General features: G+C 44.9%; 1 protein-coding gene across 1 annotated transcript in view; it reads left to right on the plus strand.

Moving 5' to 3' along the window:
- The window catches only part of LOC124795088 (transmembrane protein 229B-like), a 179,402-nt gene that overhangs the window by 126,932 nt on the left and 32,193 nt on the right, over positions 1–20,277 (plus strand). The window contains exon 2 of the mRNA XM_047258912.1: positions 10,270–10,407. Within this exon, the coding sequence (XP_047114868.1) occupies positions 10,278–10,407 (130 nt within the window). The 5' untranslated portion in view covers positions 10,270–10,277. The remainder of the gene's footprint in view (positions 1–10,269; positions 10,408–20,277) is intronic.

A 20,277-nucleotide genomic window follows, 5' to 3' on the forward strand; every position in this document is an offset into this window, starting at 1 on the left:
AATGGGGGACAGATCCGGAGATCTTGCTGGCCAGGGTAGTTGACTTACACCTTCTAGAGCACGTTGGGTGGCACGGGATACATGCGGACGTGCATTGTCCTGTTGGAACAGCAAGTTCCCTTGCCGGTCTAGGAATGGTAGAACGATGGGTTCGATGACGGTTTGGATGTACCGTGCACTATTCAGTGTCCCCTCGACGATCACCAGTGGTGTACGGCCAGTGTAGGAGATCGCTCCCCACACCATGATGCCGGGTGTTGGCCCTGTGTGCCTCGGTCGTATGCAGTCCTGATTGTGGCGCTCACCTGCACGGCGCCAAACACGCATACGACCATCATTGGCACCAAGGCAGAAGCGACTCTCATCGCTGAAGACGAAACGTCTCCATTCGTCCCTCCATTCACGCCTGTCGCGACACCACTGGAGGCGGGCTGCACGATGTTGGGGCGTGAGCGGAAGACGGCCTAACGGTGTGCGGGACCGTAGCCCAGCTTCATGGAGACGGTTGCGAATGGTCCTCGCCGATACCCCAGGAGCAACAGTGTCCCTAATTTGCTGGCAAGTGGCGATGCGGTCCCCTACGGCACTGCGTAGGATCCTACGGTCTTGGCGTGCATCCGTGCGTCGCTGCGGTCCGGTCCCAGGTCGACGGGCACGTGCACCTTCCGCCGACCACTGGCGACAACATCGATGTACTGTGGAGACCTCACGCCCCACGTGTTGAGCAATTCGGCGGTACGTCCACCCGGCCTCCCGCATGCCCACTATACGCCCTCGCTCAAAGTCCGTCAACTGCACATACGGTCCACGTCCACGCTGTCGCGGCATGCTACCAGTGTTAAAGACTGCGATGGAGCTCCGTATGCCACGGCAAACTGGCTGACACTGACGGCGGCGGTGCACAAATGCTGCGCAGCTAGCGCCATTCGACGGCCAACACCGCGGTTCCTGGTGTGTCCGCTGTGTCGTGCGTGTGATCATTGCTTGTACAGCCCTCTCGCAGTGTCCGGAGCAAGTATGGTGGGTCTGACACACCGGTGTCAATGTGATCTCTTTTCCATTTCCAGGAGTGTACATATAAGTTTTCTCAATAAAAATGTGTAATTTTTGTGAAACAGCTTTTAACACTTTTATTGGTTTTAGATGAAAGGGAATGTATAGAGCTGCAGTTACACTTAATCAGATGTGAGAGAGGATTAGCAACATTAATATGGTTTTTTAAATCCTCTTTCTGTGCTGTCCCAAAGGAATGATATTCGAAAGCGATGCCAGTTTAAATGTGAAAACAAAAATATCGCAGTTCAAGAGTAGATTAACTCATAAAACATTTGACTATGTGGCAGAAACCGAGTAACCTTTGCTTTTGAAACTATGAAAAATCTTTCCTTTCTCTGCGTTTCCACAGAGAGACATTTTCTTTATTTTACAAGTGAGGGTTACACCATTTTTGCGTCTATGTCGTGATTTACAACTAACAATTAAATATGTTTACTTCTAAGAAGTTTTCTGTAATCGAGCATATGAGCTTTGATAAAGGCAGAAGATACTGTTCTGTTGACGACACAACATCGGATCATAAAGTGAAAGGAGCGTCTTCAGATTTTATATTCATATGAGAACGCTTTAATAGGAAATACATTGCAAAAAAAGATACCAAAACACTCGCTGAACTGGTGTCTCTATATACCAGTGAAGATAACATTATTGGCATACGAGGCAACGTCCCAACATATCACCTCTTGCAGCTGTTCTATCATTTTTTTTCTGTGTTGTTATTTCATCCCCCTCACCCCAGACACGCTGGGGGGGGGGGGGGGGGGGGGGGAAGAGGTGCTATCAGCGATTACAGTTCGTCGCTCTTCAGGCAAACGAATTTTAAATATGATGAAAAAATTTAATGGTATTAAAAATCGAATATTTTTACAAATAACACATAGATGGTGAGTTGTGTTGGTTAAAACACGAAACGCAGAATTGTTGACCGTTTAAAATATCCCCACTTATGTAGATTGCCAGGAGTAAGGTTATCACGGAATTTATAGATATTTGGGAAGTGTATAGCATGGGTTTTAAGTGAGTGAATGTTTGGCTGAGAGATTTGGGAGGACGATCAGGGATGAGATTCCGAACCAAATCTTGGGATGTCGAGGTGGGGTAGGGGGGTTGAGGACAAGATCCCTGACAAGGAGAGGAGGGGCAGACCTCTTGATCTGGCAAGACGAGTATATATCTGGGCGGATTCCATGGTCGGGTAAGGGGAGGCGATTAAAGTTTGGTTGGGAAAGAATATGGAGTGTGTGTTGGTGTAGTGTTATGGGACTATGTTACCACAGGCATGACGGAGTACTGGTATCATAGAGCGGGGAGGGGGGCGATTAGAGAGCGAATGAGGTATGATATTCATAGCTGTTGAATCTGGAAGAGAATGGTGAGGATTTTATAAGGTGATAAAGGATTCGTGTATGGGTGGGCAAGCTGAGCCGAAAGCGTACTGGGCAGAGTGCATAGCGTTGTAGGCTTTACAGAATTTTGGAGGAACTGAAGACCATGCTACCTTTACATAGCAAAGGATGGATTGGATCAGGGATTTGCAGGTGTGGAGGTTTGTGTAAGGATACAATTCCCGTGTTCGAACGGTTAGTAGTTTTAGGCTGTCATGGCATTTCTGTTGAATGGTTAGTAGGTGGTGTTTCCATGTTAGTTGGCGATCAGTCGTTGGTTCAAGGTATTTTAGTGCGTAGTTACATTGATTTACATTGCCATTGGTCAAGTACTGCTGATATTGTTTCCTTAAAAGTTTTATTACACATTCCCTGCTCCAACCTTTAACAACTGAGCCTTCTCCACCCTGTTGTGACGACGCCATCAGGAGGCGGTAGTGCAGTGACTGGCAGTGCCTCTCCCGCTTATGTGGACAGGCGCTGCAGCGACACCGGAGAGCGGCCACGCTCTTTCCCAAGGCACCGGTCGCGTTTCATACGCAATTGACTTGCTCCTCTCGCTAATTCAGCTAATTGTACAAAGGTCGACTGGCCAGTCGTTACTGATCCGCGCAATTATTTGATGCAAAGTACGACAGATATATGGCGACCTTGTATCGTGTGCCCGCATCTCGTGGTCGTGCGGTAGCGGTCTCGCTTCCCACGCCCGGGTTCCTGGGTTCGATTCCCGGCGGGGTCAGGGATTTTCTCTGCCTCGTGATGGCTGGGTGTTGTGTGATGTCCTTAGGTTAGTTAGGTTTAAGTAGTTCTAAGTTCTAGGGGACTGATGACCTAAGATGTTAAGTCCCATAGTGCTCAGAGCCATTTGAACCATTTGAACCTTGTATCGTGTTTGGAACACCGAGTGAATCGTTCAGTGGCGAAGACTGTGCACTCGCTTTCAACTCAAGTGCGCTTCATTTCCTCGTCCATCGATTCTGATTCTCATATAGTGACTTCAGGTGAATGCTGGAATGGTTCCCATGAAAACATTACGACATTTTATTGTTGTGTATATTCAGCAACCGAAACACAAAGAAGCAATGTTAACACATCTCGTCATCTGGCTGTGTTTAAATTGTAAAACCGAGCTACTTGCGCGAGCGAAAGACGAGGAATAGTCACGGTTTTCATTACCACCTCCAAAAAATAAAGTTCTGCATTTAATTTTTGGTATGTGTGCAGATACATATCTGTAGTCCTAGTACATATTGGAACGCTCGTGCCGTAGTACCGTATCATGCCAAAACAAAATGGCACAACCTGTAGACAAAATGGAGTATTGTGCAATAATTCATTTTCAGCAGCCTAGTCCTCATGACATCTTTAGTCGTCTACATTGACCTAACACAGGTGCACCTGTTTTGATAAGTACTACACTTGGTCCAGCCATTCTCCAGCTTTTTCGTCTCATCGCAAAAATATGTTCTGTCAAAATCTCCAAAATACTAGGCTCCAACTCTCACTTCCTCTTTGATGGTAATTTCTTGCCAGCAAGCCAAAGTTTCAAGTTAGGTAACACGAAAAAGTCACTTCGCGATAGATCTGGTAAACAGGGTGAATGAGGAACAAATTTAAAGCCCAGTTCATGCACTTTCGTCACTGTTCGCGATTATGGGATGGTGCATTAGCCTGGTGAAAGAGCACTTTTTTGTGTGCCAACTTTTCTCTTTTTTTTCATCCAACGCCAGTTTCAAACGATCCAACAACGGAGCGTAATAGGGTACAGTTCTGGTTCTGCCTTTTTTTCAGGTAATCTATAAGAACTATTCCATGGGAATCCGAAAACACAGAGGCCATCACGTTACCAGCTGACAAAATGGTCTGTCTTCTTCGGTGCACTTTCACCAATGTTTTGCCCATTGTTTTGACTGCCGTTTTGACACTGGTTTGTAGTGATGGATCCAGGTTTCATCAATAGTCATATATCGGTTCAAAGCGCTTTGTGGACTGTGACTAACTATCGCCAGAAATTGTGTTGAAATGTTGAGCTGGATGCGCCTTTGATCGACTGTGAGCAATCGCGGCACCCACTTGGCACATGGTTTCCTCATAACCAATTCTCCATGCAGGATACTATGCACTCGTTCATTTGAGATGCGAACAGTCTCAGCAGTCTCACGAATTTTTTTTTTTGTCGTCTTGCATTAGCATATCATGGGTTTTGCCCAAGCTGACCTCAACTGGATGGCTGGAGCGTGCTTCGGCTTCAGTGCTTGTCAAACCACGTTTAAATTCATTAGTCCAAAAGTAAACCGTCTTCAATGACGGTGCAGAGTCTGCGTGAACTTCTTGCAGCTCTATTTCGATTTGTATGGCAGTCCAACCCTTCAAATGAAAAAGTTTAATAACAGCATTAAATTCGGTTTTCTCCATTTACTATCGCATTTGACACACTCACTGAACCGTACGCTGTACATCGTTGAAATTCTTTATACGATCATTGGTATAATCAAGCTTATCAACAATGTTGGCGCAACAAAAATGTTCGATATTTCCATGGAAATTTACGAGAACGAATTATCGAAAACGAATTATCGCACGATACGCCACTTTATCAGTGGGCTGCACCATTTTGTTCTGGTTACTCTATTGGCAGCCAGGCTACTGTGGCGCAACGATTTCAATGTGTACCAGGATTGCAGACATGTATCTTTTTTCCCTTCATCTTCGGTCTTCTGGCTGGTCTGATGCGGACCGCCACGAATTCTTCTCTTGCACCAAGCTCTTCATTTCAGAGTAGCACTTGCACCCTATATCCTCAATTATTTGTTGAATGTACTCCAATCCCTGTCTTTCCCTACGGTTTCAAAGCTATACAGCTCCCTCTAGTACCGTGTATGTCATTCCGAGATGTCTTAACACATGTCATATCATCCTGTCCCTTCTTCTCTTCGGTGTTTTCCATAGGTTCTTTTCTTCGTCAATTCTGCGGGGAATATCCTCATCCCCAATCTCATCCGCCCAACTGATCTTCAACATCTCGAACACTTCGATTTCCTACTTTTCCCATAGTCCATGATTCACTACCGATCCTTTGCTCAAAACGTACATTCTCAGAAATTTCTCCCTCCTGTTTAATACAAGTAGACATGTTTTGGCCAGGAATGCTCTCTTTACCTGTGCTAGTCCTCCTTCCTTCGTATGTCCTGTGTTATTTTGTTCCCAAAATAGCAGACTTCCTTCACTTCGTCTAGTTTTCGTCACCAGTTTCGATGGTAAGCCTGTTGCAAGTCTTATTTCTGCTATTCCTCGTCACTTAAATCGTTCTTAGGTTTACTTTCAACCCACAATCTGTACTCTCTAGAATTTTCATTCCTTTCAGCAGGTTTCTTCTTCACTTTCCCTGAGGATACCAATGTCATCAACCAATATTATCATTGATATCCTTTCACCTTGAAGCTTAATTCAACTCTTAAATCATTATTTCCGTCTTTTCCGATGTATAGACTGAACAGCAGGGGCGAAAGATTAGATCCCTGTGTTACACCGTTTTTAATCCAAGTATTCGTTCTTGGTCTTCCATTCCTATTGTTCCCTCTTGGATCTTGTACATTTTGGACATTACTCGTCTTTCCCCATAGCTTATGTTTTCCCTTTTGTTTCTTGTACTTATTGTACTGAATACGGGGTGAACATTAATGAAACCGACAAACTGCATGGACTGGTTCCTGACTCGAAATGGAGGAAGAAAGGTCCTATGAACTTGCGTCCAGAAATGCATCGTTTCCACGGTAGATGACGCTGACGAATCACAGTTCCTCTTAACACGTGCCGTGAGTTCCTTGGGTGTTGCAGGTTTGTGTGATTGACGAAGCGTGCTGTAAGGGGTAGAATGGTCCGGTATTCATGTCGGGAACAAGTCGGGATGGTGTTTGTGTTCGGCCAAGCAGATGGAAACGGTCAAGAGGCAGCACGGCTATACCAAAACAATTATCCTCACAGACACCAACCACATCAAACAACATTTCAAGCCCTTTCTGGCGTTTGTGAGATCGTGGGTCCTTTCAGACAGATGAACATGCGTACACCAGATTTGGAGGACCAGGTACTACAGGTTACAGCCAAACCATAGTACAAGCTCCAGGCAAGTGACCCGCCAACATGGAGTAAGCCAAAGTACTATTATGTGTATCCTGCATGACAACCGCTACTATCCCTATCACCGGCCACTTTGAACATCTGTTGTGACGTGGATTTGCGCAGCTCTGTACTGTGTTCAGGGACGATTTGTTGTCGTTGCACGCACGCCGACCATTTCCGGAAACATATTCATAGGACCTTTTTTCCTTCACCTCCGGTCAGAAATTCGTCCTGGCAGTTAGTAAGTTTTATTAATGTTCACCCTGTATCCGTCTTTACCTATAGCTTACTCCGATTTTCCTAATAATTTCGAAGATCTTGCACCACTTCACACCAACACTATTTCTAGGCCGACAAATCCTACAGACAGACAAAAATTTAATCAAGTAACATTATTTCTTGAAGGTGATAGTCACAGACCATCCTTCGTAGTAATCGAAGTTTAATGTTAGTGGGAAAAAAAGTCTATGGTTCCTGTAGGTTATGATCTTTTAATGGCCACTGTTCTTTCGCCATGTTACATGATCGCGAATAGTCCACTATTCCTTGTAGATACGTTGGACACTTCATGTTGATAAAGCTACAAATCGGGCAGCTTCATTGGTGGTATGGTTACGGGCAGCTAATCACGGTGGCTCCTTTATGCAGTTATCTCACGTCTCCAAATCTACCCATCTGACTGCACTGATTCCATAAATCAAACTTTGTTCTATGACGTAGCATGTAAATCATAGACACTGACGGATTGCTCTTGTAAGCGACGTACACAGATCTTGATGGAACAGAAGCTGGTCACTGTTATACAAACATATGCAATCTAGATAGACAATGAAATATGTCGTACGACCATTGACTGCGGATTTTCTTCAGAAAAGACAATATGTCGATTTTCCCAACACTTTAATCTCCTGATGTATAATCCACAAACTCTGTTGTATTCTCATCACATAAAACTTCCAGGCTAATAGGCCGTGGTCGATGTGTAATTCTTTATTCTAGAGTTTCCTCTCCGACTGCGGGAGACACCTTCAGAGGTAAAGAGGCGAACTGCAACCAGAACTCGAGGTAGCGCCGACTATATGGGCAGTGTAGAGGGCACCATAGATCATCACGTGATACCGGGTACAAGATTATCGCTGGTACTCGAAGGAAAGTAATCGATCGTCATTCTTACGTTGCAACGTTGTCATTCAAGAGAAAGGTATTAAATTACATAAAACCTACTACCAGAGATAAACTCGTAGCCGACGTCACGTGACGAACTGTGGTGCCCTCTACACTTGCAAGGTGTCAGGCAAATCCAACACCTTCCATGAAACCCCTGACATGATAAGCAAATCCAGTAGTATGTCACATAGCTCCGAATAAATCGTGACATTAAATTAACCAAAGTAATACGAGTAACGAGTCAGCAAATGGAATACCACAGACTAACACAAGAATGCCTAAATGCATGTCTTACCTTCCCACCGTGAGATAGACGCAGTTCCGAGGGGAGAAACGAGAACAGAAGCCGAGAGCAGAACCGTGTTAAGCTGGAAGGCCCTACGATAAGGGACGGACACCCACATCGCCAGCTAACCGCTAGGACCACACCCCAGCCGCAAGTTTTAGCGTGAGACTTTTTCGCGTCTCTGTTACGTCAGGACCACCCCCAGCCCATGTTAAAAGCTAGAGCCCTCCAGAAGAACAGTATAGATCTTACGACAACACAAAAAGGGCCACCCCAAACGCAAGTTTTAGCGTGAGACTTTTTCGCGTCTCTGTTACGTCAGGACCACCCCCCAGCGCATGTTAAAAGATAGAGCCCTCCAGAAGAACAGTATAGATCTCACGATAACACAAAAAGGGCCACTCCAACCGCAAGTTTTAGCGTGAGACTTTTTCGCGTCTCTGTTACGTCAGGACCACCCCCTAACCCATGTTAAAAGATAGAGCCCTCCAGAAGAACAGTATAGATCTTACGATAACACTAAAAGGACCACGCCAGCTGCAACTTTTAGCGTGAGACTTTTTCGCGTCTCTGTTACGTTGCAAACTTTAAAAACATTGCCCCACCACGAAAAGTATAATGTTTCTCATTGGATAGACATAATTTTTGTAGGCGGAGCTTAATGTTAACATTGAGACCCTGATTGGTCAGATGAAAACACAACCAGATGGTTTTTTTAAACCAACTTCGGTAAATTGTAGTAAGGAGAAGTTAGGAGAGAGTTGCTTCCGAGACGGCGAGGTGAGCGAAGCTGTGCTGCCCGCTGCCCCCTGACGAACACTGACAAGGTAATGAACGCACGCGATGCCGCACAACAGCGCATAAAGCTTCACTCAGAACTGCAGAAGTCTCATCTGCTACACCCCCTTTTTGCGTAATACTAGTGTCGATCGTCAATTAAAGCTCATGGTGTTCACATTTGCCACTTGAAGTAAAAATCTGAAACGCGATGATTTTTCTGTTATATAGTTATTGAGAAGCCACATCACCCACTGCATTTACGACAAGTTAGATAAGTAATTGAGGGTCACTGTAGACCATTTTGATAGTTTTCTCTCTTGTGAAACTTAATTTAAACCTAGATTATAGATGTGATATGGCATAGGTCATCCATCGATCCATTGTAGAACTTGGAAACCCACTCAGGGAATATTCGTTCACATTTTTGTTGAACGCAGTTGGTTTTTATTATCCTGTATTAAAACATTTCCTTTTACCAATAGTGCAATTTATAAACAATGTTTTGTGAGTAGAATAAAACTTCTAATGGTAAACTTAACTGCTTTTTCGACGTTATTTTACCAGCTAACTAAAAATAGGAAAGCCTTGAACCCCTTCCACTAAATTTAGTTAGTATTAAGATTCTTTTACAGGGAGTGCAGTGGAGCTGGCGCTGAAATCATTAAGTATTTGGTTATATCATCACTAGTCTCACTGAACTCTTTTGAACTCTACATGTCATGTGTGGTCTGGCGTCTCCTTACCAGCAACAGGTCCCAGGTTCAAACTAGTCAATTCCCTAAAAAAACACGCTCAGAGCGTCGTTGCGCGAAAGTGGTAGGAAGACACGATATAGAACAACAGACACCACGCAAATGTTAGACACTGCCTACGTATTCGGCGCTCCCTCGAGTTCTGATTGCAGTTCGCCACTTTACCTCTGAAGATGTCTCGTGCAGTCGTAGAGGAAACGTTATGAGAAAGTTTCATACATCGACCACGGCCTTTTAGCCCGGAAGTTTTAAGTGACTCAGTACCAGCCATGAAAGCTTATTATGTGATCTGTTGTATTCCCTTTTTTATTATTTTCCAGCTACGATTGTGGAATGTTAACAATGTTTTTTTTTTATCTTTAACTTGTGTGAATTCTATGAAATTATCTGAAATTAGTGTGCAGATTCTATCATAATATTTCTATGCATATGTTTTTTTTTTTTTTTTTTTGGGTACCAAGTCGCGCTGCTGCTACGGTCGCAGGTTCAAATCGTGCCTCGGGCATGGATGTGTGTGATGTCCTTAGCTTAGTTAGGTTTAAGTAGTTCTAAGTCTAGGGGACTTATGACCTCAGATGTTAAGTCCCCTAGTGCTTAGAGTCATTTTGTACCAAGTGAAGAAGAGGACACTGTTAACTGTGAAATGTACAGGTCGGCACTAGCTACACTTCTCTGTTCCCAGCACACCTTAAGAAACATAAAGGAAATGTCTTTTTTGCAGAGGGCGGCATGCAGCAACAGCAGCTCCAGCTTTCACCATGCATGCGACTCTACATCTACGGACTTCATGGCTTTTTGACTGAAATAATCTTCACGGCAGCTTGGGAATACGTCACACAACTTAACTGGAAACTACCAGGTAACTTGCTATATGTGGGCAATACATTTATCTCATGGTTTCACCATAACTACGTCTACATTACGTACACTGGTTGGTTGGTTGTTTTGGGGAAGGAGACCAGACAGCGAGGTCATCGGTCTCATTGGATTAGGGAAGGACGGGGAAGGAAGTCGGCCGTGCCCTTTGAAAGGAACCATCCCGGCATTTGCCTGGAGCGATTTAGGGAAATCACGGAAAACCTAAATCAGGATGGCCGGACGCGGGATTGAACCGTCGTCCTCCCGAATGCGACGTACACTGGAAACCAATGCCATGTGCATGGAAGAGGGTTCTTGCCACTGTATCGCCTGTTACCGTGTCTTCTGTTCCACTCGTGTCTGGAGCCTTGGGATAATGACTTATTAAACCCCTCTGTGCACATTGTACTCTGTCTAATCTCGTTTTCGAGGTTTACGCGGAAGCGATATTTGGGGGTGTAGTATATGCCTAGGTTCTTTACTCAGTGTTTCATCTCGAAACTCTGTACGTAGGCTTTTCGTGGGATAGCTGATGGTTACCTCCAAGCGTCTGGCAGTTCACGTTTACCAGCTTTCCGCGATGCTCTCCCTTGATTCAAACCCGTGACCACTCGTGCTGCCCTTCTGTTCAATCGTTCAATATCCTCTGAGAGTCCCGTCTGGGTTGAGGTCTCACACACTGAGCGGTATTCTAAGATGGGACGCACGAGTTATTTGCGACCAGTCTCCTTTGTAAACTGACTGCGTATTCCCAGTATACCATTAATGAACCCCAGTCTGCCACCGCCTTTATCTGCAGTTGTGCTTAGGTGCTCATTCCATTTCATATTCCCAGAGTTTGTTACAGCCAGTTATTTGCATGAGTTGACGGACCCCAGTTGGCATTCATCGATATCTTAGTCATGGAACATTGTTTCTCTGTGTTTTGTGAAGTGCATATTTGACATTTCTGTACTTATAAATGAAGTTGTCAATCTTCGCAACACTATCTGTAATCTCATAGCTCTCCCCCCCTTCCCCCCCAATATTTTTTTACTAGACATGCTCTACACAAGTCACTTCCTGTGTATCCACAGCCAGAAGAAGTGCCACCTACAAGATTAGTGTCCATCTCTGCTAAACTTTACTCATGACAATTAACGTACTGAAATTAAAACTGTGGTGCAATTGTCCACTACAGTGGACAGTTGTTAATGTCGCTTCTTTGGCGTTTTTCATCAGTCCTGAGGCTGCAGATGCACGCAGTCCACTCCAGTGGCTATTCAATACTGATCCTGTTCCTTGCGTGCATTTGCAGCCTCAGGACTGATTAAAAACGGCAAAGAAGCAAGGGCACCCACGCTCAGGAGGAGAACCCCTCTCCCCGTAGCTCTCAGAGAAAGGAAAAAATGTACACTCATGCTCATAAATTAAGGATAATTGCAGAATGTGGTGCCACACAACGTGGCACTAATAGCATAGGCACCTAGGGACAACACACGAGACAGATCTGTAAGTCCACGGTATTGGAAATAAGTTGAGAAAAGCGTCCCGAAACACATGTGCTACAAAACGCCAATGTTTCCTGTGCATGTACTCCGACATCAATATGGGATATTATCACCATGCACACGTACACAGGCCGCACAACGGGTTGGCATACTCTGCATCAGGTGGTCGAGCAGCTGCTGGGGTATAGCCTCCCATTCTTGCACTAGTGCCTGTCGGAGCTCCTGAAGTGTCGTAGGGGTTTGAAGACGTGCAGCGATACGTCGACCGAGAGCATCCCAGACGTGCTCGATAGGGTTTAGGTCTGGAGAACAGGCAGGTCACTCCATTCGCCTGATATCTTCTGTTTCAAGGAACTCCTCCACGATGGCAGCTCGGTGGGGCCGTGAGTTATCATCCATCAGGGGGAAAGTGGGACCCACTGCACTGCTGAAAAGGTGGACATACTGGTGCAAACTGACGTCCCGATGCACCTGACCTGTTTCAGTTCCACTGTCAAAGACATGCAGGCGTGTACGTGCAACAATCATAATCCCACCCCACACCATCAAACCACGACCTTCAGACAGGTCCCTTTCAAGGACATTAAGTGGTTGGTATCTGTTTACTGGTTCAGGCCAGATGAAAACCCGGCGATAATCACTGTTAAGACTACTCCTAGACTCGTGCATAAACATAACCTGGGACAACTGTTGCAATGACCATGTACTGTGTTCTTGACACCAGGCTTTACGGGCTCTCAGGTGACCAGGGGTCAGTGGGATGCACCTTGCAGTTCTCCGGGCGAATAAACCATGTCTGTTCTGTCGTCTGTAGACTGTGTGTCTGGAGACAACTGTTCCAGCGGCTGCGGTAAGGTCCCGAGCAAAGCTACCTACAGTACTCCGTGGCCGTCTGCGGGCACTGATGGTGAGATATCAGTCTTCTTGTCGTGTTGTACACTGTGGACGTCCCGTACTGTTGCGCCTGGACACGTTTCCTGTCTGCTGGAATCGTTGCCATAATCTTGAGATCACACTTTGTGGCACACGGAGGGCCCGTGGTACGACCTGCTGTGTTTGACCAGCCTCCAGTCGCCCTAGTGTTCTACCCCTCATAACGTCATCAATATGTGATCTTTGAGCCATTTTCAACACACAGTCACCATTAGCACGTCTGAAAACGTCTTCACTTATTCGCTGTATCGTACTCTGACATGCACCAACACACTGTGTATGTGGACTGCTGCCAGCGCTACCGTGCGACGACCGCAGGTCAAATGCACCGCATGGTCATACCCCGAGGTGATTTAAACCCACAAACCGCCAACCAGAGCGTTGTTTCACCATGTATCAGCATTATCTTTAATTTATGAGCATGAGTATAGTATGATTAGATGATACCAGGTGTATTTCTTTTAAGAAACTGGTTTAAAAGTAGGTACTACGCAGGCTTTTCACAGGGTCAGAAGGAAAACTTCCTTATGGCTACGTACAAGTCGCCATTTGTCTTCCAAAATATTAAAAATACTCCAAACTCTCAGGGCTATCCCCCGTCCCATCCCCCTCCCCCCACCTACAGAGTATCTTATGGCTCCGTTGCATACATGCTACATTAACAGCTGTGCGATACAGTGGACAACTGCCTCATAGGTTTAAAGAAAGACACGATGCTTTGCAGTCTTGCGCAGGAGCTTTGCGCAATTGAAAAAAAGAGGATAATGAGAAGATACTAATAATTTCCTGGTGGTCAGTGGCCGAATTCGGTAACTTGCGCGTCCCTAATCCACCCCAATTATCCAACCGCGAAAAGGGCATTTACAGTTTAACGTGGAATCCGAACCAAGTGTCGTTCGTGGCAGCTTCTCAAGTCGTTGACAGGTGAGGTCTAGATTAAAGGCTGGCAGCAAATTTCCGTAGATTTCATCTTGCGACATGTTAGCTTTTAGGTATGCGCATTGCCACTAAACTACCAGGCCCGACAATGTGACGCTAAAGGTTAACAGTCACTATAACCAGCTCATAAAGACACTGGTATAGTGCTCTCCGAATAGTAAAGAATTACTGACCATTGCGAATTGTCCCAGTCGTGTATCCACTCCCTGAAGTGTACACCACAATACCATAATGGCGGTATGGGGCCCCGTTAGAGTGCGTCATTTCAAGGCTTCGGTAACTATTCCTAAACATGGGAAATGTTCGACGTAGGCAAGTACATGTTCAACTAGTCGATAATCTCTCCTCGGATACAAGAGTTGGCTGTAACTGTCTACAGAACCTACAGTTGCCAGCACACTCTGTATTAGAATCAGAGAACAGATGTTTTGTATGCCAGTTGCCTGACTACGTGCGCCACTCACAGTTTTACCTACTGCAGAGTCAGCTTGGATAATGAACGTATGTAAGAATTTTCTTAGACAGGCATACAGTCTGAGGAGGGCTATCTTGTAAACTATTTATTTTTATATATTTATGTATAGCGTGATTCAGCTGACCCTACTTATGGGTTTTATTCCAATCGCAATGCCTTCAAAAACCATTCGTGAGATTTTCACATTCTCTCGCTTGCTATGTGCAAACTATTAGTCCTCCTGTAAAAGATGAACAGGACCTTTCTGCAAGAAAACCAAGGTTTTCGAATTATTAAAGGAAAATGCGTTTGAAGGACACTTTTGTACTTTTTTCTTGAATATTTCGGGAACTGCGGCCTCTAGCAAAAACGTATCCCAGTGCAAAATTTAACTACAATAAATTTCCTACAAAATGGTCCTGTTCATTTTTATCTGTAGGACTAATATTTTGCACATAGAGAGCGAGAGAATATGAAAATCTCGCGCATGGTATTTGAAGGCGTTGCGGGTTGCGTCAAACCCATAGGTAGGGGCAGCTGAAGTACACTGTATATTTTTTTACAGGGTGTTTCAAAAATAGTCATCCGCTTTCAAAAGACTTCTTCTTAGCGTGAAACCCATCTCGTCCAGCATCCGCTGTACTCAATATTTGGCAGTTTTATGGGTGAAACTGACTGCGGTCAGATACCTTTGCTGCCGCCACAGTAGTCAATTACTTAATGGAGGGAGTCGTGTACGCCGCCTGCCTATGTGTTAACTTTGTCCTCTTTGTGTATCGTATTTTCTGAAGCGGAAATTGGGAGACCAGTCTGGCATTTGTCTAAACAAGAGGGAGAAACCGCTTAAAACCACACTCAGTTTCGTCAGCGCACAAAACTCGGTCGTTTATCCGTCATGAGGATTCCACCCAGGTCTGACTTACCTTCCTGTATCGCAAGCTAGTGCACTGTACGTAATGCTATCCAAACCTATCAACCTATACCACAAGACTACATATTCTATATGAAGATCCTCTGAATTACCCATCGTCGATGCGATTCGTATTGAAAGCATGTGTAAGGTACAACTAGGATTTCAACGTATGTAAACAGGAAGATGCAACTCTGAACCGAGATAATCGAGTTTGAATATTTTAGGTGTACTTATATACTTTTTATGGTTGCTACTGCTCGAGAAGCCCACAGCCGGGTGATTAAGTCCGTAGTTTCGTAAGAGCGAGGACTTCGGATCGAATAGCGCTGCTGGTACTTCTTTTACAGTCCCACGTAAATATAACAAAAGATTATTATGAGTGTGAAAATTGTCAATACTTAGTGATTCAGTTACTGTTTTCACAATATTTATGCTGAAAAAAGGGGAAAAATATCTTCGTGAGGAACCTCGAAATGAAGAAAGTAGTCGCGCCAACGAGAACTTTCTGTCAAATCAATGCATCCGTGTTAGTTGTAGTATTGTACCTACATTTGTGAGAGGTATAATTTATAACTTACGGAATACTGCACGAATCGGATGATACTGATCGTAGAAACAAGGAAAACTATAATTATTGCGACATGAAGCACATGTAATGAACGCTGAATTTTTGCTTGTCCATTGTTTCTTTCAGTGAGTCTGTTGCAAAACAAACTTGGTTTACATTGTTACACGGTTCTTGATCATCATACAATTTCAAGGCCTACCACCCGTACGAAGCACATAACCGAATATTACGATGCGTGTTTTTTAAGTAAGTACCGTTTTGAAATTAAAAAATGACGTGCTAAGATATCTCAATAATTTTATTTTTACATGAAAGCGTGTACCTTAATCTACTTTTCTACATAATTTCCGTCAATATTGAGGCACTTGTCATAATGTTGTACCAGTTTTTGAATACCTTCCTCATAGAAGTCTGCCGCCTGACTTGTTAACCACTGCATCACCACTGTTTTGACTTCATCATCGTCTTGAAAGACGCTGATCGCCCAGGTGTTTCTTCAAGAGCATGAACAGATGGTAGTCACTGGGCGCAAGATCGGGGATGTACGGAGGATGATTTAGAGTTCCCCATCGAAAAGATGTGATGAGATCTTTGGTCTGATTCGCCACATGTCGACGGGCATTGTTTTGCAGCAAAACGATGCCCTTGCTCAACTTCCATGGACTGTAGCTTTGATTCTGGTGTGACGTAGGCCACCCACGTTTCATCGCCCGTAACAATTTGGCTTAAGAAATCATCACCGTCGTTGTGGTAACGCTCACGGAAAGTCAATGCACTGTCTAAACGTTTGGTTTTGTGCACATCCGTCAACATTTTCGGTACCCAACGTGCGCACAATTTTCGGTAATTCAAGTTCTCGGTCACAATGCCATACAAAACAGTACGAGAAACATTAGGAAAGTCATCCCGCAAGGAGGAAATCGTAAAGCGTCTGTTTTCTCTCACCTTATTGTCCACTTCCTGCACCAAACTTTCATTAACGACCGAAGGACGCCCACTCCGTTGTTCATCGTGCACATTTGTGCGGCCATCTTTAAATGCTCTCACCCACTTTCTTACCATTCCATCACTCATAATGTTTTCTCGGTAAACTGCACATATCTCACGACGAATATCGATGACTTTTAGGCCTTTAGCATTAAGAAATTTTATAACAGCCCGTACTTCACAGTCGGCGGGACTCATGGTTATCGGAGGCGTCTTAAACACTCAGTACACAACGTAAACAAGGAAGATCAGACTGTAATGGCTTTCATGCAAAAATAAAATTATTGAGATATCTTAGCATGTCTTTTTTTACTTTCAAAACGGTACTTTCTTTAAAAAAATACGCCTCGTAGTGTAGACAACTGATGGTGTGCGACTGATTGAATTTTTTTTAGTCTTCTCTAGAGGCTATCTCGTTATTCTGTACAATGACGTACGCACAATTTTGTAGTCATTTTATGAGGTTCTTCACCTGCCTGTAAAAACAAATGTCTCAAGGCTGAATCGACACTGTGCATTTGTGAGCGATTACTTTGATATTGCACGTTGGCAGACCCTCGCCATCCTGAAAAGTTTCGTCGTACAAACCTGGATTCGTTTGCCCTCCCAATGAGTCAAGGAGCAAAAGATTTTTTTTCTCTGACGTATGGCTTCAGGTCGTCCATTAGAAAGTTCTTTTACAAAGCTGTTGTGAGTCTGCAGCAGTTTGAAGATGTTATGGTAACGTGATAAAGGGTATGAAAATAATAAATGAATCAGGAATTACTGACAATTTTCACAATCATAATAAACCTCTTGTTAGAAATACGTGGAAATGGAAAGAACAGTAGCCGCAGCGAGATTGGAGCTGCAGACCTTGCACTTGTGAGAACTAAGCGCTTATTCACTCACCTGCTTACTTCTTGAACACTGAGCACGATACAAAGTGTGATTTTCGTCGAGACTACGGTACTGCAGCGTCGTACGTATCTCACATCCCATCACTGGACTCCACAGTCTCCTTATCTCACAGAACAAGTTTTTTGGCCAAATGTTTGAGCAAAGTAAAAACAAGACTCCCTAGAAACGCATTTTTTCCGAATTTTCACAGGCAAACGAAGAGTGAGAAATGGACAAACGGGGTATCAAACTGACCAGCGTGAGGTCTATCTTTACAAAAAAATTAATTGACTAATTACTTGGAAGTATTCGGGGTAATTACGAAAAACTTAACGAGCAGTTTGAGGTAAAACTGAAATGTTTCACGAACAGCTTGCTAGCTATGTAAATAAAGTGTCAAAAAGTTCATCTTTTTAAGACCTAGCTCTTTTGCGCAAAAAAATTTACATTTGTGTAGAGCTTACGGGAGTCTTTCTTTCAGGTTGAAAAAATAAAACAAAAATTAAATTCCAGCATCAACTGAAACTTATCTCCTTTCTCTCGCTGTGTATACCCTTAATAGTAATACAATACCCGTGTAGATTTAAATATACACTCCTGGAAATTGAAATAAGAACACCCTGAATTCATTGTCCCAGGAAGGGGAAACTTTATTGACACATTCCTGGGGTCAGATACATCACATGATCACACTGACAGAACCACAGGCACATAGACACAGGCAACAGAGCATGCACAATGTCGGCACTAGTACAGAGTATATCCACCTTTCGCAGCAATGCAGGCTGCTATTCTCCCATGGAGACGATCGTAGAGATGCTGGATGTAGTCCTGTGGAACGGCTTGCCATGCCATTTCCACCTGGCGCCTCAGTTGGACCAGCGTTCGTGCTGGACGTGCAGACCGCGTGAGACGACGCTTCATCCAGTGCCAAACATGCTCAATGGGGGACAGATCCGGAGATCTTGCTGGCCAGGGTAGTTGACTTACACCTTCTAGAGCACGTTGGGTGGCACGGGATACATGCGGACGTGCACTGTCCTGTTGGAACAGAAAGTTCCCTTGCCGGTCTAGGAATGGTAGAACGATGGGTTCGATGACGGTTTGGATGTACCATGCACTATTCAGTGTCCCCTCGACGATCACCAGTGGTGTACGGCCAGTGTAGGAGATCGCTCCCCACACCATGATGCCGGGTGTTGGCCCTGTGTGCCTCGGTCGTATGCAGTCCTGATTGTGGCGCTCACCTGCACGGCGCCAAACACGCATACGACCATTGTTGGCACCAAGGCAGAAGCGACTCTCATCGCTGAAGACGACACGTCTCCATTCGTCCCTCCATTCACGCCTGTCGCGACACCACTGGAGGCGGGCTGCACGATGTTGGGGCGTGAGCGGAAGACGGCCTAACGGTGTGCGGGACCGTAGCCCAGCTTCATGGAGACGGTTGCGAATGGTCCTCGCCGATACCCCAGGAGCAACAGTGCCCCTAATTTGCTGGGAAGTGGCGGTGCGGTCCCCTACGGCACTGCGTAGGATCCTACGGTCTTGGCGTGCATCCGTGCGTCGCTGCGGTCCGGTCCCAGGTCGACGGGCACGTGCACCTTCCGCCGACCACTGGCGACAACATCGATGTACTGTGGAGACCTCACGCCCCACGTGTTGAGCAATTCGGCGGTACGTCCACCCGGCCTCCCGCATGCCCACTATACGCCCTCGCTCAAAGTCCGTCAACTGCACATACGGTTCACGTCCACGCTGTCGCGGCATGCTACCAGTGTTAAAGAGTGCGATGGAGCTCCGTATGCCACGGCAAACTGGCTGACATTGACGGCGGCGGTGCACAAATGCTGCGCAGCTAGCGCCATTCGACGGCCAACACCGCGGTTCCTGGTGTGTCCGCTGTGCCGTGCGTGTGATCATTGCTTGTACAGCCCTCTCGCAGTGTCCGGAGCACGTATGGTGGGTCTGACACACCGGTGTCAATGTGTTCTTTTTTCCATTTCCAGGAGTGTATTTCACGTTTTCTGAAAGAAATTTTAAGATAATATATAATTTCGAAGAAAAACGATCAAATGTTTGTGAACTGATTTGTCCAGAAGTAGGAAATAAAACAGGTAGAGAAAAATTTGACGCACCTTTGAATGATGCTCGAAATCACGTACAGCAAAGGAAGCGTGTCAAATGTTTCTCTACTGTTTCCTACTTTTACCCAAACCATTTCGTAAAATATTTGATTTTTTTCTTCAAAATTATTTTCGGTTTTGTGGAGGTTCCTGAAAGACACTATCTACTCGTCTAACAACTTTGGGTGAACGGCAATGTGGTACAGCAACAGCAGGAACTGCAGTACCTCCAGACATGCTCGCAAGAGCATGGGCCGAGCCTCACTATCGGTGGATGTCTGTCGTGCATTCAGTCGAGGGTACACTGAACATGCGTGAAAAGTAAACGAAAACTTTTATCCCAAACGTAATTATAAAAAATACCCCAAGGTTGTATGTGTACACGTGCAAAATAAAGACACTTCTTAAATCGTGTGGTTCGTTTGTAAATGAATTACCCAAGCTTCTACCTTCATTCGTGCAGAACATAAAGTCGTGTGAAATCGGATGATTGTTTTAGAAACGCCCTGTATTTTTCCGCCTCATCTAAATCAGATGATACTCTTAACCGGTTTCGACTTCCTAGCAAGTCGTTGTCAGATG

The sequence above is a fragment of the Schistocerca piceifrons genome, chromosome 4, assembly GCF_021461385.2.
Source record: "Schistocerca piceifrons isolate TAMUIC-IGC-003096 chromosome 4, iqSchPice1.1, whole genome shotgun sequence".
In the NCBI taxonomy this organism is placed as follows: Eukaryota; Metazoa; Arthropoda; class Insecta; order Orthoptera; family Acrididae; genus Schistocerca; species Schistocerca piceifrons.